Below are 16,920 nucleotides of genomic sequence, written 5' to 3'. Positions count from 1 at the left end.
CTGTGGTTGAGTTTTAACTTGTTTGCTTTTGTTTTCTTCATAGGAATCCCCTTCAAGTGTAAAGAAGATGTGATACCCAACAATGAACAAGTCCAGCTCTGCCAAGTGGGAGCAGCAGTGGAGCCTGAACATGTAAGTATTTTTAAGGTTCCTAGCTCTTGAGTTTCCTAAAAGAACTTCTAGAAGTTCCTAGAAGGTCCCTAGAAGCCACTCAGGTGGGATGTTGTTTTGCAGTTTTAACAAAGGCCAAAATAATGGTGACCTAAATTGTATAACCGTTTATTTCTTTCCTTGTAAACAATCTGAGTGTCAGCTGTGGAGAGTTGATGGGATGGCTCCTTAAATGCTCTGCCATCAGCAATACAAGCCTCCCACTCTGTGGCCCAAGATGGCTGCTCCAGCCCCTGCCATCACATCTGCATTCCATCTGGTGGGCAGCGGGGAGGGCAAAGTGAAAGGCATAGTTCTTCTCTTTAACAGTATAATCCAGTATCACTTCTGTTTATATCTGGCTTCAAGGAAAGCTGAGAAGGGAGGACATTGGCCTATCTAAAACTTGGGAGTTCCTTCACTAAAAGAAGAAAGGATGTTGGAGTCTCATTACCAGTGAGGGTACTGGTGCTGTGTGGTTAGGATGTCGGGGGGTGATGCACAGCCCCTGGGCCAGGCAAAGAGGAATTTGGATGTCCTGATTCTCCAACAAAGTTGTTCCAGAAACTCGAGCCTCCACGAGCATTTTAAGGAATTGATGTCACAATTTTCAAGACGAGCTTGTAAATTAGCTTGGGAATTCCCATGCACTTGGGACCATTGCTGTTGTTTTTTGAAAAGAGTGTGGTGAGATGCACCTAAAACGTCACCATTCTAACACTTTATTTTTTATTTAAAAAAAATTTTATGTGTTCATCTAGCCAGCATAGAGTACATCATAAATTTTGTTGCAGTGCAATTAATATACTACAATGGTGTGCCATCATCACTTCTAGCCCTCAAACATTTTCATCCCCTCAAAGGAAACTGTATCCCCAACAACATTGTCCTCCAGTGCCCCCTGGAGGAACTAACCCCTGGTAGACACTGATATGCTCTCTGTGTCCATCCGTTGTTCTATTCTGCATATTTCATACAAATGTAATCATACAGTACATGGTTTTTGGTGTGTGCATGGCTTCTCTCACTGAGTATGATTTTTCCAAGGCTCATCCACATTGTAGCAGGTGTCAATGCTTTATTCCTCTTTGTGGCTGAATCATAATCAATTTGGACCACTGGATTTTTTTTTCCATACATTCCCCCATCTTTGACCCTCCCAAGTAGTTTTGCTGTTTCTTTGCATTTGTTTCTTTTATTCTTATTCATTGAAGAGAAAGCTTCCGTGGCTCCAATTCTGCTCAAATGGTGAGTTTCTGTTTTTCTGAGAATTCTAGAGCCTCCTGACACCTTAGGAGTTTAGGACCACCCTTATGGTAGACTGGGTGGCCACTGGGTGCTTCGCATGCTGGGGCATCGACGGGTCAGTGCTCACTCGTGCTCTTCCTCTGGGGCCCAGGGTTCCTTCTGCACATTAATGAATGCCACCTTCAGTGTTCTGGACGATGCCTGCGAAAACAGGACAGCCGAGGTCTCTCTGAAGGTAACAAGAAAGTCTTCGTAATCAGGTTTGAGCTTCAGACATCTTAGGGGACACATGGGGTACAGAAAGTCCTCTTTATAATTAATGGGCCAAGTTATCCTGTAATTTATTACAGTTATAAGGTTTTAAAATGTAGCATGCAGTCAGGTTGCCCTTCTCTGTCCAGTTTTATGAATTTTATTACGTAAATGGATCTGTGTAATCACCACCACCTTCAGAATATGGAGCAGTTCCTTTTCCTTCCCAAACTCTCCCTGGGGCTTCCCCTGCCCTTTCTTTTTTTCTTTTTTTTTTTAGATTTTATTTTTATTTATTTGACAGAGAGAGAGAGAGAGACAGCAAGAGAGGGAATGCACACAGGGGGAGTGGGAGAGGGAGAAGCAGGTTTCCTGCTGAGCAGGAAGCCCAATGCCGCTGGATCCTAGGACCCTGGGATCATGACCTGAGCAGGAGACAGACGCTTAGCGACTGAGTCACCCAGGCGCCCCGGGGGCTTCCCCTTTATTGTCAGATCCTTCCTCCACCACCAGCCCCAGTAAATCTCTGTCATGAGAGTCTTGTCTTTTCAAGAATAGTATATAAATGGAATCATACGGGGTGTGGCCCCTTCCTCCCTCTTTCTTTCTTACTTTCTTTCTTTCTGTCTCTCTCCCTCCCTCTTTCTTTCTTTCTTTTTTTCTTTATTTATTTGGGGAGGGAGAGAGAGAGAGCATGAGCAGGGGAGAGAGCCAGAAGGAGAGGAAGAAGCAGAGGGAGAGGGAGAAGCAGGCTCCCCACTGAGCAGGGAGGCCCCGGTGAGGCTTGATTCCAGGCCCCTGGATCCTGACCTGAGCTGAAGGCAGGCGTCTCATTTTCCGAACCACCCAGGTGCCCCAGGATGTGGCTTCTATCACTCAGCATAATGCCTTTGAGGTTCACCAAGGTTTTGATCAATAGTTCCAATTCTTTTTTTTTTTCCAACTCTTATTTTTGTATAACTGTTCGTGACATCATCTATAGTCACAGCATTGTGCAACCACCACCTCCATCCTCCCAAAAGGAAGCTCGTACCCCCAAACTAGCTGGTCCTCACCCCTCCCTCCCCCAGCCCCTGGCAACCACCAGTCTGGTTCTGACTTGGTAGACGTACCTGTTCTGGGTATGTTGTAAAAAAGGAGTCCTACAAGATGTGGTCTTTTGTGTCTGGCTTCTAACTCTAAGTGTAACATTTTCAAGGTTCATGCCCAGTGAAGCACACATGGGTGCTTCATTTCTTTTTATGGCCAACTACTAGCCTGCTTTTTGGAGGTACCATGGTTTATCTATTCATCTGGGAAGGACAGCTGAGCTGTTTCCACGAGACCAACATCTCCTCTTTCCCCTGACCCCACCTCAGCTTTGGGCAATAATCAGGAGAACTGCTGTAAACATTCGCACACAGTTTGCATGTCTGTGTGTCTGTCCGGTGGAGGCAGTGTGTGTCCCTGATTTTTCATTTCTCCGGGGTAAATACCTAGAGATGGGATTACTTGACCATTACAATGATAGGTTTTAAAACCTAGTTTTTTTTAAGACTTCAGGTTGGACTCAAAGCTGTTGTTAGTTTATCAATAAATTTGGTTGGTTTTGTACCAAAATCAGAATAATACTTGCATTTGTAATTTGATTTTAAATTTTAAATAATAATAAACTATTTAAATTAATTAATAATAAATTATTGATTTATTGGTAAAACATACTTATTCATCAAGTGTACATTCATTCATAGGGTTTTCAGATTAAATTTCCATAGATTAATCATTTTTTACAAATTTAATTAAGTTCCCTCCATTTTATTTATTTTTTAAAGATCTTATTTATTTATTTGACAGAGAGAGATCACAAGTAGACAGAGAGGCAGGCAGAGAGAGGGGGAAGCAGGCTCCCCACTGAGCAGAGAGCCCAATGTGGGGCTCAATCCCAGGACCCTGGGATCATGACCTGAGCTGAAGACAGAGGCTTTAACCCACTGAGCCACCCAGGTGCCCCTGTTCCCTTCATTTTATACTATGCTTACAAATATTCTTATTTCCCTCCAAATTTCAAATACCTAATGAGAAAGATTTACTAACCTAAAAGGCAAAGTTATATGCTTTCATATATCCAATGTATCAAATACATAAATACATAAATCAAATGTATAAATGTACTAATTCAGATTTTTTAAATGTTCAAAACCATTTATCAACAGCTGTGTTCTCTTACAGTGTTCATATTGAATACACATTTATCACACATCTAATCGCTTTGGGCAGTGAAATCATGTGGTTAATCAGTTAGCTTCTCTAACGTGTTGAATTGTTCCAAACCCTTTCAAAACCATTTTCCAGGGGCACCTGGGTGGCTCAGTGGATTAAGCCTCTGTCTTCAGCTCAGGTCATGATCTCAGGGTCCTGGGATTGAATCCCCCATTGGGCTCTCTGCTTGGCAGGGAGCCTGCTTCCTTCTCTCTGTCTCTCTGCCTGCCTCTCCGCCTGCTTGTGATCTTTGTCTGTCAAATAAATTAATAAAACCTTAAAAAAAAAAAAAGTTTTCCAGAATGCCAAAGATCACTTTCTAAAGTGAACACAAGAGTGTTAACCCCGTGGAGTCTAAGTTTGCCTACCGATTTTTTTTTTTTTTTTTACCTCCCCAAGGAAATAAAACAGCGTTCCCAACTACGAATAGATCTCACATTTCAAAGGGAGTTTAATGAGGTTTCCTCAGCCACAGAATTGAGGACCGCATTTTTTTTTTAAACGGATTCAACGCCCACAAGAACTTTTTATTTATAAGATTTTAAAAAATATTTTATTAACATATAATGTATTATTAGCCCCAGGGGTACAGGTCTGTGAATCTCCAGGTTTACACACTTCACAGCGCTCACGATAGCACATACCCTCCCCAAGGTCCATTGAGGACCACATTTTTGCAGGATGATTCTACCTGAGATTTTTCTCTGCGTTGGTGGGGAGGATCCTTACACTCATGCCTTGCAACTGGGATACGGTTACAGAACTCAGCGCGTCCTGTTTCTTCAGAAAGAACAACTCTCAAGTTGTACCATCATCCAGTTTTTACTGAAGTTCTTTTCATGTTTTTAAAAAAGATTTATTTATTAATTTTAGAGATTGTGAGAGAGAGAGAGAGAGGGAGAAAGAGAGGGGGATGGTCAAGGGAGACAGACAGAGAGAATCTCAAGCAGACTCCCTACTGAGTGTGGAGCCCAATGCAGGGGTGGACCCCACGACCCTGAGATTGTGACCTGAGCCGATATCAAGAGTTGGATCCTTAACTGACAGAGCCACCCAGATGCCCCTCTTTTCATGTTTTTATTGTCCAGTTTGGATAGATAGAAATTGGTATTCCTACCAGGATTTCAGTTAATTTCCTTCCCATCTGTCTGGAGTCAATTACTTTCTTCTTTGTATATATTAAGTCATGAGTGCTTTTCATATTTTTGTTTTGATGGGGCCAGAGTCACATTGTAGAAGTCCACTTACTGACAATCAGTAAACAGAATAGTATCAACATGAATATTAATATTGTTATTGCTATTCCTTCCTTTATTCCTCCCTAGACATAATCAATGGAGGAATATTGATCATAGACATAATCGATGGAGGACCATCCAGTGGTTAACATTTGGATGTGTATCTTTCCATATCCTTCCACTCTGTGAATGCCACACACACACACACACACACACACTGAAGCCATTCAGTGAACACCTACTAGAAGGATTCAGCCTCTGATACCAGCCTGCCAAGGTTCAAGTCTTAGTTCTGCCACCTCCTAGACGTGTGTCCTGTCTCCCCATCCAAAAATGGACACAATAGTCTCTACTTCACAGATATCTTCCTAATATTAACATGTGTAAGACACAATACCTGACTTATAGTATTGATTACTTTTTATGTCTATGAGCCAGAAACAATAATATCATAAGTACAACCATTTTAATGAAAGTACTTTTTTTCTCAGTGAAATGAGATACTATATACATTATATATATATAATTTTATGTATATATGTATATATATACAGTGTATTTCAGTGTATGTATATATATACAATGTATTTCTATATATATATACACACACATACACATTGTATGTATACAATGTGTATATGTTTATATATACAATGTGTATATGTGTATATATACAATTTGTATATGTGTATATATACAATGTGTATATATACAATGTGTATATATGTGTATATATACAATGTGTATATATACAATGTGTGTGTGTATACACATACACACAATTTTTAAGCATTTCTGGAAGGATTAATTCAGGGAGGAGAAATCGCTGGGTCAGAGCTATGTGCACGTGATGTTATTCCAGATGCTCATTTAAAGGCCATGCCAGGACACCCAGGTGGCTCAGTCAGTTGAGCATCTGCCTTCAGCTCAGGTCATGATCCCGGAGTCCTGGGATCAAGTCCCATGCTGGGCTCCCTGCTCAGTGGGGAGCCTTTTTCTCCCTCATTTCCTGCTGCTCCCCCTGCTTGTGTTCCCTCTCTAGCTGTCTCTCTCCCTGTCAAATAAATAAATAAAATCTTAAAAAAAAAAACATAAACAAAACACCACTTTGCATCCCAAGGAGGCCTTTGGGATCAGGAAAAAGAAGCTGAGTAGATGCCTTTTTAATTCTTCATTGGTCTAGACTGTCACACACTCTCTTGAGGAGAGAGAGAAGGGAAAGAGAGAGGCCAGAGAGAGAGGGAAAGAAGGAGAGGGAGGAAGAGAGAAAGGCAGGAGAGAGTGGAAGGGAGAGAGAGGGCGGGGGAGGGAGAGGGAACAGCCGCTGTTCCAGGGGTCTGGGAAGAGGGAGAGCGCGCACAGCATGCAAACACCTTTCCTTGCAGAATACAGCTGAGAGCCTTTCCTCTGTGCTCAAGCAAACGTCCACATGGTCCAACTTCACCAAAGAAGAGACCTCTGCTCTGGCCACTGTGGTCCTGGAGAGTGTGAAAAGCAGCACACTGGCAGCTTTCCTGAACCCCTCGGCCAATGTCAGTCAGACTGTTCGGGCTGAACACTTAGGTACCAGGGCAAGGTTTCCCCCGGGTGCTGGCTTGGAGCGGGGCCCTGGGCGATGCGATTCTTCACCACTTTCCCATATCCCATTTCCCCAGTGGTTTCAAACCTCTGAAGTCACAGAAGAGCCAGTCCAAGGATATGAACAACATCTCCCATTTACGGAGTGGCTGACATTGAGTTGAGAGTGTTGCCAGATAGGGTTTGGAGGGTGTTCTCTGTTCGACAACCGTCTGAGTCCCACAGTAAATGCAGCCAGTATATGAGAGGGGGAAAGTGCTATAAAGAGGCCGGGCTAAGTTGGCTCGAGGGAGTCAGGCGTGGGAGGGACCTTGCTAGCTTACAGGGGGAGGGAACCATGGAGAGGCCAGGAACAGTGGAGAGGCCAGCGTGGCCAAAGTGAAGTAGAGAATCACAGAGCCTGCAGAAGGGGTCAGAAACGGAGGGGAGAGGTGCATTTCGCAGACTAATGTAGGGACTCAGGATATCCTCTGAAGGAAGATTGGGGGCAGGGCATAGAATTGGAGAGTCTGAAAACAGGCATGGCATGATCTGGCTTATATTTTAAAAGGACACCTCCGGTTTCCTCACCTGTTTTGTTTTCATGAAGACCCCGTAGTTATGGTCGTGCCACAGGTGAGGGAGCTGCGGCTCAGAGGGTAATTTAAGTCACTGTTCCGTCTGGTGCAACTGGTGAGTGGAAGAGCCCTGGTCCAGTCTGCTGGGTTTGCCCCAGCCCCTTCCTCTTCCCTTTGGTTTCAGAAAACTTGTCTACATGCAGAGTAGCTAGAAGGTCGTGACCATTGCTTGCCATCACTGTTGACTTCAACCCCATCTTTCCCTGATGCACCCCTCCCTGGAGTGAGATCTCGCTCCCACAGCTCCCGCTGGGATTCTTAGTTGTCTGGGGCTCTCATCCTCCTGTCACTCCTCGGGACGCAAGATCGTCCCAGTGATGAACCGGCCTTTTTATTCGTTATTTGCAATGAGGTATACATAACTTTTTTGGACAGAAATCAAATCCAGGACTCCCGTTCTGAGTGATCTCAGGCAAAGTCTCCCTATCTCCTTTTATCTACTTTTAAAGATTTTTACTTACTTATTTGTCAGAGAGAGAGGTGGGGGGGAGACAGAGGGAGCACACGCACAAGCAGAGGGAACAGCAGGCCGAGGGAGAAGCAGGCTCCCCACTGAGCAGGGAGCCCAATGCTGGGTTTGATCCCAGGATGCTGGGGTCGTGACCTGAGCTGAAGGCAGATGCTTCACCGCAATTTCCTTTCACTTCACGTTCCTTTCACTTCAATTTCCTTTTAGAAATTGAAAGCAAAATTATCAAGGAAGGATGCACTGAAGAGAACATGACTTTTCACTTGAAAGCCAAAGGGGACGAGATGGAGATTGCATGTTCCATCATCGAAGAGACTGACTCCACAGGTACTGACTTGGACCGAGAATCAAGGCGGGTGGGTGTGGTGTAGTCAGTCGGCACACATCCGTCAGCCAACTGGCAGGTGCCCAGACTGGTGAAGGGCTCAGTGAGGTGAGGGCCCTGTCCTCAGGGAGTTTTCCATCAGCTGGGCAAGTCAGATGTTAAATAAATAGATCCCCTCACAATAATGGGGCGCCAAGACCTTCATTGTCCAGTTAAGCAGCCCCTTTTGTCAGCCAGCACTTGAAATGTGGCCAAGCTGTGAGCGTCAAACTACACACCAGATTCCAAAGGCTTGGTACAAAACAAAACGAAGGATAGAAAAATCTCATTCGTATTTTTTATATTGCTTATATGTTGAAATGATCATTGTTTGCATGTATTGAGTTACTATATCGTTAAAATTAATTTTTACTTGTTTCTGGCTTTTCTGAAAATTGTAGCTACTAGAAAACTTTAAATTACCTGGGCGATTCATGTTGTATAGCTGGCGGACAGTGCCGGTCTGTATCAGGGATTGGCAAACTTGTCCTGTAGAGGGTGGGTTGGTAGATATTTTTAGGTATTGAGAGCAATACAGTCCCTCACGGTGCAAAGGTGTTCATGCATGGATGGGCGTGGCCATGTTGTAGCCACATTTTTACTTACACAAGAGAGGCAATGGCCAGATTAGCCTGTGGACTGCTGTTGGCCACTCCCTTACCCATCTGCAGTCTGGAGGGCTCAGGGAGCAGGCCTGGGACATCCCTGAAGACCACCAATGTTGAAAGGGGAAGCCTACCTAAGAGAGGGAGCCAGAATAACCATAAAAGTAGGAGGCAAACTTGTTTCCACAGCTCAGTTTGACTGTCTCTTAAAAAATACAAATTTAAATTTATTTTTAAATGTAGCCAACATTTCTCCAAGTGGGAGCAGCTCGGGATTTTTTTTTTAATGGTTCCCATGAGGGTCACCAATCTTGAAGTCCACTGGTTGTACTGGGGTTGCCATCCTCAGAGAGGGCGAGTGGGGTACAGAGTGCGTGGGATATTAAAGTGTGTGTGTGTGTGTGTGTTGCATCATCTATAATCACTACTGAGCAAATGATTTTTTTTTTTTTTGCCTTTGTGGGAATCACAGGGCCCACTGGGGTGGCTTTTGTCTCCTTTTTGGGCATGGAGTCTTTTTTAGATGAGAGCTTCTTCCAAGACCCTCAGATCCCTTTGGCCAACTTCCAGAGCAAGTTGAAGATGAAGATGAATTCTCGCATTGTACAGGGCATCATGACTGGGGAGAAGAAAGATGGCTTCTCTGACCCAGTCATTTACATGCTGGAGAACATTGAGGTTTGTGAAGAGGTTCCTGCTGAACCCCCCCCCCCCATCTACCTATGGAGAATGTCCCATCCCCCAGTGGGCTCAACTTTCTTTTCTGATAGGGACCCATAAAGGCGGCAAGCTCCTACAGTTTCTTGCAACTCAAGCCGATAACTTGAGAACTTTCCCTCCCTCCTTGCACACAGAGATAACTTGTTTCCTTCCCAAACACACACCTGCATCTTCTTGCCCCAAATGACTCTTGAATCCTTTTGAAAGAGCATCTCAGGTGACCAGAGCCTTTCCATTTTCAGCCGAAGCAGGACTTTGAGAGACCTATCTGTGTTTCCTGGGACACCAACTTGGAGGGTGGTAGGTGGACGTCCTCTGGCTGTGTGGTCCTTGAAGCTTCCAAGACACATACTGTCTGCAGCTGTAATCGAATGATGAACCTGGCCATCATCATGGCTTCTGGGGAGCTCACGGTCAGTACTGATTCTCTGTGTTCTGGCTCCCCAAACCCAAGGGGAAAATATTGAGTAAATACCCATTGTGCATCTCTCATGGCTTTGGATGTTGTGGGAGTCAAGGGTGACAGATGGGGTGTGCAATAGCTCTGCCCTTGGAGAACTCAGGGCCTGGCTGGGAAGCTGTGACATGCACTTATAAAATGAGAAGTAATCCTAAGCAGATGCTGGGACAATTATAATCACAGATCCCATTTACAGAGCACCTACTGTGTTGGACCCTTTATTTTAAGTTAAGTGTTTTCAAGTCCTTTTACAGGTTGGGGGTTGAGGCTCCATAGCCCCCCTGCTTAGGAAACTCGAGACAAGCCTCGAACCCAGCATAGTCTAGCTCCAGATGTCTCTTTCCACAAAACCATGTATATGGTACGAGAAGTAGTGCTATGGGAATTCAGAAGTGTGTTGGTGAGAGCCAGCAAGCGGTCAGGGAGGGGATGGGATGTGAAGTGAGCCTTGGTGAGTGGGTAGATTCAGTGGAGAGGAAAGATACGGAACACGCAGTGCATTTCCTGCACAGCTGTGAGCACTTCAAGTATTTTCATTGAATCCTCCTGCAACAACCCTAAAGGGTTACTGTTTGCATCCTCTTTTAACTGATGAGGAAACAGAGGCACGGAGCAGTTAAGTGTCTTGCCCAAGCTCATAAAACTAGGAACTGGCAGAACTGTAGTCTGTTCTCTTAGCTACCACATCACAAAATCATAAGAGAGTAGCTGGTGAGATATTGACTTGCCACAGAAGGAACTCAAAAATTTAAGATTAATTGTGAATAGGGGAAGGACTCCGCTTGCCATTTCCACTCCCAGAAGTTGGGGCATCTCCGAACGCCTGTGTAGCATCTTGGATCAGGGCAGGAAACAGTAACCACTCTAGGTATTTCAAGCAGGGAATGGGATGCTCACAAAATCATGAGAAGGGATGGAGGAATTGAAGTCAGGGCCTGCCAGTTGGGGATTGGCTTCAAGATCACCCTTCTGCAGCTGCAATCCAGAGGTCAGAAATTGCTCCTGTCAGATCACTCCATATCCGTGCAATCAAAGAAGGGACAGCTGGAATGTGGAGCCCAGCCATCACTTCTCCCTGCAGAAAGAAAGCTGGTATCTGCCTCCATTCTGCCTTCCAGAACTTCTGTGCATACCTCTCATTGGAGAACCTAAATGACATCCAGGACCCTAGCCCCAGAAGATTCTGAGAAATGTAGTTTATAGGCATCCTGCTCTCCTACGACATGAGGTGGGGCACAGGACAGGGGAGGGGGAGGCAAGGGGATGGGTGCTGATGGATTTCAAAGCATGATGATAGACAATATCTGGTTCACTCTGAGTGTCAAAGGGAGAAAAGTTCCCTGAGCCCTTTCTGCCCCAGTCAGGAGTCTGGATAATTCTTTTTCTGCCTGGAGGAATGTCAGTCCCTCTCTGAGTACTATATCTCCTTCCTGACAGATGGAGTTCTCCTTGTACCTCATTAGCCATGTGGGGATAATCATCTCCCTGGTGTGTCTCGTCTTGGCCATCGCCACCTTCCTACTGTGCCGTGCCATTCGCAACCACAACACCTACCTCCACCTGCACCTCTGCATCTGCCTCTTCTTGGCCAAGACTCTCTTCATCACCGGTGTAGACAAGACTGACAACCAGGTCTCACATCCCTTAGACTGTGTCCTCACTCAGCCTCACCATGTCCACATCTGCCCCTGCTCATCCACCCAACAACCTCTATGCTAGTTCCCACCTCAGGACCTTTGTATGTGCTATGCCCTCCTTTGATGATACTTGTTCCCAGCTCTTCACCTGGTGGACTCCTTCCTGTGATAGGTTTCAGTTTAAAATCATTTCCATGGTCATCTTATATACTGTTGTGGTCCCCCCATTATCGTTTAAACCATCGGTTCTTATTTTTGAGGATTCCGCCCCCTAGAGGACACTCGGTGATATCTAGAAACAGCATTGGTAGGGGAGTTGCTGGCACCCAATGGAGACTAAGTATGCTGCCAAGCACCTTACAAGACACAGAACAGTTCCCAAGACAGAAAATAACCTGACAATAATGTTACAAATATCAGCAATGTTACAGCTGAGAAACTCTATCCCTTATCAGTCTATTTTGCTTTCTTTCTGAGCATTTATTTGAAATCATTATGATTATTAGTTGTTTTACTTGTTGTGCATCTACACCCCTGAACTAGACTATGAGCAAGAACTTTGGCCAATCTACTCCCTATAACTATAACAGGAACATGGTAGCCTCTCAGGATTTTTACAGAAGGAGCACTAGTGACATTTTTCCTGAAGTGATCTTTCTTTATGTGGAATCAACTCTCATTGTGGAATGTTTAGCTTCCCAGACCTCAATGCTAGTAGTACATGTCACTCCCACCATTTGACCAGGAGTGAGCAAACGCTTTCTGCAAAGAAGCAGATATAAATATTTTTGGCTTTGCAGATCCTAGGGTCTCTGTTGTAACCACTTAACTTTGCTGTTTTAGTGAAAACGGCCATAGAAAATATAGAAATAGATGTGCCCATGTGCCCATGAGATGTTAGACAGCCAGTCCAATGGCTATGCTTTCCTCACCCCCACACTCAATATCTTCATACATCCTCTGAGGTAGGGTGATCAACTATCCCTTCTTCTCAAAATTCTCCCAGTTTTAACACTGAAAGTCGCATGTCCTGGGAAAAGCTAGTCCCAGGCAAACCAGGACAATGGGTCCCCCAACCAAAGGGATGATAGCACCTGCAGGGAAGAATATCTCTATAAAGGTTTGTGGAAGAATGGGCTGTGATTGGGGAACTCCAATCAAAGTGTACTCCCACTGTTGTCTGGATCTGCTTCTTGGGTGGTGGGGGGAGGGTGAAATGATCCTGAATGTGCATGCTTCTCCTCTCCAGATGGGCTGTGCCATCATTGCAGGCTTCCTGCACTACCTTTTCCTGGCCTGCTTCTTCTGGATGCTGGTGGAGGCTGTGATGCTCTTCCTTATGGTCAGGAACCTGAAAGTGGTGAATTACTTCAGCTCTCGTAACATCAAGATATGGTACCTCTGTGCCTTTGGCTATGGGCTCCCAGTGGTGGTGGTGGCTGTCTCTGCCAGTGTGCAACCACAAGGTTATGGGATGCATAATCGGTAAGTGATCTCCTTCTCTCTCCCTGAGGAGCCTACTGCTAGGGTTCATGGTGATATTTACAGGAACACCAAGAAGAGCTATAACAGTCGTGGTAATTGAGTCTACCATTTATTGAGCTCTTTATGTTTTGTCAGTCTCAGGCCTGCCATGTACAGTAGCACAGGTTATACACTACACAAATCTAGGAGTCCTATTTGCATTATAACAAAGATAAATGGTGGTGGTATAAACAATGAACTTGGTTGTAAATTTTAAAATCACGGTTTCTGGAGCCAGCCTGCTTGGGTTTGAATCCTTGCTCTACCACCTTTTAGCTGTGCTACCTTGGGCAAGTCATTTAACCTCTTTCATACCATTTCCATTTCCTCATCCGTACCATAGGGGCTGACAGCAATGCCTACATCATAGTGTTGTGAAGGTTAAATGAGATATTATCTGCAAAACATTTAGAACAGTGTCTGGCACAGTGTAAAGCATTATACATGCCATCACCATCACCATCATCATCATCATCATCATCATCACAATGGTCCATTTTAAAGCAGGGTTTGTTTATCACATGGTTCATATGAAAGGATTTTAGGTAGTGTGTTGGTGAGTATCATTTATTTATTTTTAAGACATTTGCTTATTTTTTATTATGTTTTGTTAGTCACCAAACAGTAACGCATTAGTTTTTGATGTCATGTTCCATGATTCATTGTTTGCATACATCCACCCAGTGCTCCATGCAATACATACCCTCCTTAATACACATCACCCCCCAAGATCATCAAGCCCCAAGATGGCTTGCCCATCTCCCCCAACCCCTTTCCCTCTAAAACCCTGTTTGTTTCCTGTAGTCTATGGTCTTTCATGTTTCTTCTCCCCATCTGATTCCCCTCCCCCCTTTATTTTGGTGAGGGAACTGAATATCCAGGTTTTCCCCTTGCCTACTACTGATGGTTTATATTTCAGGTGAGGTCATGAGATAAGATGGGATGGAAAGGAATCCATAGTTAGTGGGGACTCACCAAACCTAAATCCTGCAAGCTTTACAAATATGTATTACCTCTGGTACTTCTCAACCGAAATCTTATGTGCGAGGACTGAGTCTCCATTGTGTACAGTGTGAAGAGTGTCCTCTGGATTTTTGCAGTGTACAACCTGTGCACCTGGTAGTACCTAAAGTAACAGATTAATGAATGGTAGTAGCTTCAGAGGAAATGAGGCTCAGCACAGTTAGCTAGGAAGCTAGGAAGTGTCCAAACTGAATTCGGATTTGACTTATCAGGAGATGGAAGTGACAATGTAAGGCCACCATGATGAAGTGTCCGATGTTGGTGTGGGTAATAGAAGCACTGACAGACCAGAGAAGGATGATAATACACGGGAGTTGGAAAGTTCATGGAAGGCTTCCTGAAGGAGGTGGTATTTGAATGAGTCTTGAAAGCTCCACTGAAATGTACACAGGCAAAGAGGAAAGGGGGTGCAACAGAGATGAAGGCAATAGCTTCCCAAGGGAGAGCTCAAGGTGTGTTTGGAGAATGGATGGATTGGGCTGAGAGAAGGGGAAACTGGGGGAGGGGCATGGAATTTGGAAAATACCTTCCAGGTGGTAAGAACCACAGAAAGTTTTGGAAGAGAGAAGTACTGACAAGGATTTGAGGTGACCTTCAGAAGAAGCACTAGGCATGGGGAAGAGAAGGAGAAACACGGTGCATTTCTGAGCAGGTGTGGTTGCAGGTAATGGCTCCAGCTCAGTGGGCACCTCTGGGAAACTATGTAGGGCATGTACTTCTGATATCTCACCCAGGGGGCATACTTGTTGACCAGCTCCCTTCCAGCAGCCATTGGTTGAGGCTGCTCCCAGATAGCTAATTCTCAGAGCTTTCAATCTGATGCCTCCAGCCAGAGATGCAGAAACTGATAAGGAAGTTGGCCAGTATTTACTGAAGTAAATTTACTGAAAGAACAGGGACAGCATCTTCTGTGCATTTTACACCTTTTTATTACTACTACTTGGAGACTCATGTGCCAGGGAGAGAATGCCTGCTTGGCCAAACTTGATTATTTTCCTTCTCTTGTGTAGAGAGGGGGGCACACTTTTGCTAAAGGAATATTGGGGTGCTCTTCCTGAACACGGTGGAATGGTTGTGAAATGGTGAAAACAACAAATTACCAGAGACATGCTGGAAAGAGGCACTGAATTCTCTCTTCCTTCTCTCTCTCCATTCCCCGCCCCCCGATTTTCCCTCCATTACTTTTAAGAAATAATCATAGAATGTCTCATCCATGCCAGGACTTGCACTGAGGGCTGGGTATTCAGAGATGAACAAAAGTCCAAAGTCCAGGGGCTCCTGGGTGGCTCAGTGGGTTAAGACTCTGCTTTCGGCTTAGGGTCCTGGGATGGAGCCCTGCATTGGGTTCTCTGCTCAGCAGGGAGCCTGCTTCCCCACCCCTTTCTCTGCCTGCCTACTTGTGATCACTCTCTCTCTCTCTTCTCTCTCTCTGTGTCAAATAAATAAATAAAATCTTTAAAAAAGAAAAGAAAGAAACCAGCAAGCCCTGCCAGAGATGGACCAGGAATAGTGATGGTCAGAAGTGGCTTTTCAAAGGAGATGACATCTGAGCTGAGATTTGAAGGAGCAGGTGTACCAGTGAAGAGGTCTGAATAGGGGGGAAGAGGTTAAAACAAAGATTATGAATTGAAGATGAGCTCTACTCATGGCACCTAGTGAATACTTCAGGGATATTTACCCAGGAGGAAAGTCTGAAAGAAGACTTGCTGTGTCCCAAAGAAAACTGAACTGTAACCTGCCATGTCATGAGAATTTTCATCTCAGGGCCATCTCTCTATACTCTCCTCCATTAGTGCATTTGCTGGGGTAGGAGTAACTGTAGGGTCAAGACTGAGACAAGCACTGACTGCTCTTTCTTTCCATAGCTGCTGGCTGAATACAGACCGAGGGTTCATCTGGAGTTTCCTGGGGCCAGTCTGTGCCATCATCATGGTAAGAAAATCGCTTGACACCGTATCTTTTGGTGCAGGAATAAGGAGACCCAGAGATCAGGGAGTGCCAGTGGAATTTGCATAACTGAGGTCACTTATTTTTCTCAAACACTCTCCCTTCTGATCCCTGGTTCTTGAGATTTCCAAATTAGAGTGTAATTTCTTTGACTTGCGATTTTTTTTTTCTCTGCCAACATGCAAATCCCCTGGAGGGGATAGATCCTTAGATAATCTTATCTGTCCTTTGTGTTGAGAATGAGTCTGTTGATGCCTTCTGAGGTTAGACATTGAATGAGAAAAAAAAAAAAGAGAGAAAGAAATTAAGAGTATTTGATGATCAGGGAGGAGAAGAAAACTGAGGGTTGAAAGCAAAGGAAAGCCTAGAGCTGTTTTTTCCCCCCAGCTTTATTGTGGTGTAACTGACAAATAAAAATTGTATATATTTAAGATGTGAAACTTGATGTTTTGACTTATATATATATACATCATGAAATAATCACAATCAAGCTAATGAACATATCTATCACCTCACATAGTTACTGTTTTTCTTTCTTTTTTTTTGTGGTAAGATCGCTTAAGATCTGTCCTTTTTTCATTTTTCTTTTTCTTTATTATTATTATTATTTTATTTTATTTTTATTATGTTATCTTAGTCATCATACAATATGTCATTAATTTTTGATATAGTATTCCAAGATTTATTGTTTATGTATAACACCCAGTGCTCCATGCAATGCGTGACCTCCTTAACACCCATCATGAAGCCAACCCACCCTCCACCCCCGCCCTTCTAAAACCTTCAGTTTGTTTTTCAGAGTCCACAGTCTCTCATGGCTCATCTTCCCCTCTGATTTCCCCCACTTCAT

General features: G+C 44.3%; 1 protein-coding gene across 2 annotated transcripts in view; it reads left to right on the top strand.

Moving 5' to 3' along the window:
• Nucleotides 1-16,920, top strand: part of ADGRE1 (adhesion G protein-coupled receptor E1) — a 47,183-nt gene that overhangs the window by 22,748 nt on the left and 7,515 nt on the right. For both annotated transcript variants that reach the window (XR_006608226.1, XM_004771619.3), the window contains exons 9-17: nt 44-132; nt 1,550-1,633; nt 6,512-6,689; nt 7,998-8,117; nt 9,232-9,437; nt 9,722-9,892; nt 11,377-11,571; nt 12,826-13,061; nt 15,989-16,055. Coding sequence is in view for 1 of the 2 variants with exons in the window: in XM_004771619.3 (XP_004771676.2) it covers nt 44-132; nt 1,550-1,633; nt 6,512-6,689; nt 7,998-8,117; nt 9,232-9,437; nt 9,722-9,892; nt 11,377-11,571; nt 12,826-13,061; nt 15,989-16,055 (1,346 nt within the window). In the remaining variant the exon portion in view is untranslated. The remainder of the gene's footprint in view (nt 1-43; nt 133-1,549; nt 1,634-6,511; nt 6,690-7,997; nt 8,118-9,231; nt 9,438-9,721; nt 9,893-11,376; nt 11,572-12,825; nt 13,062-15,988; nt 16,056-16,920) is intronic.

This window comes from Mustela putorius, unplaced genomic scaffold (genome assembly GCF_011764305.1).
Source record: "Mustela putorius furo isolate JIRA1106 unplaced genomic scaffold, ASM1176430v1.1 tig00000095_pilon_pilon_pilon, whole genome shotgun sequence".
NCBI lineage: Eukaryota > Metazoa > Chordata > Mammalia > Carnivora > Mustelidae > Mustela > Mustela putorius.
Note: the sequence above shows the minus strand (reverse complement) of the source record. Positions and strands in the feature narration are given on the sequence as shown.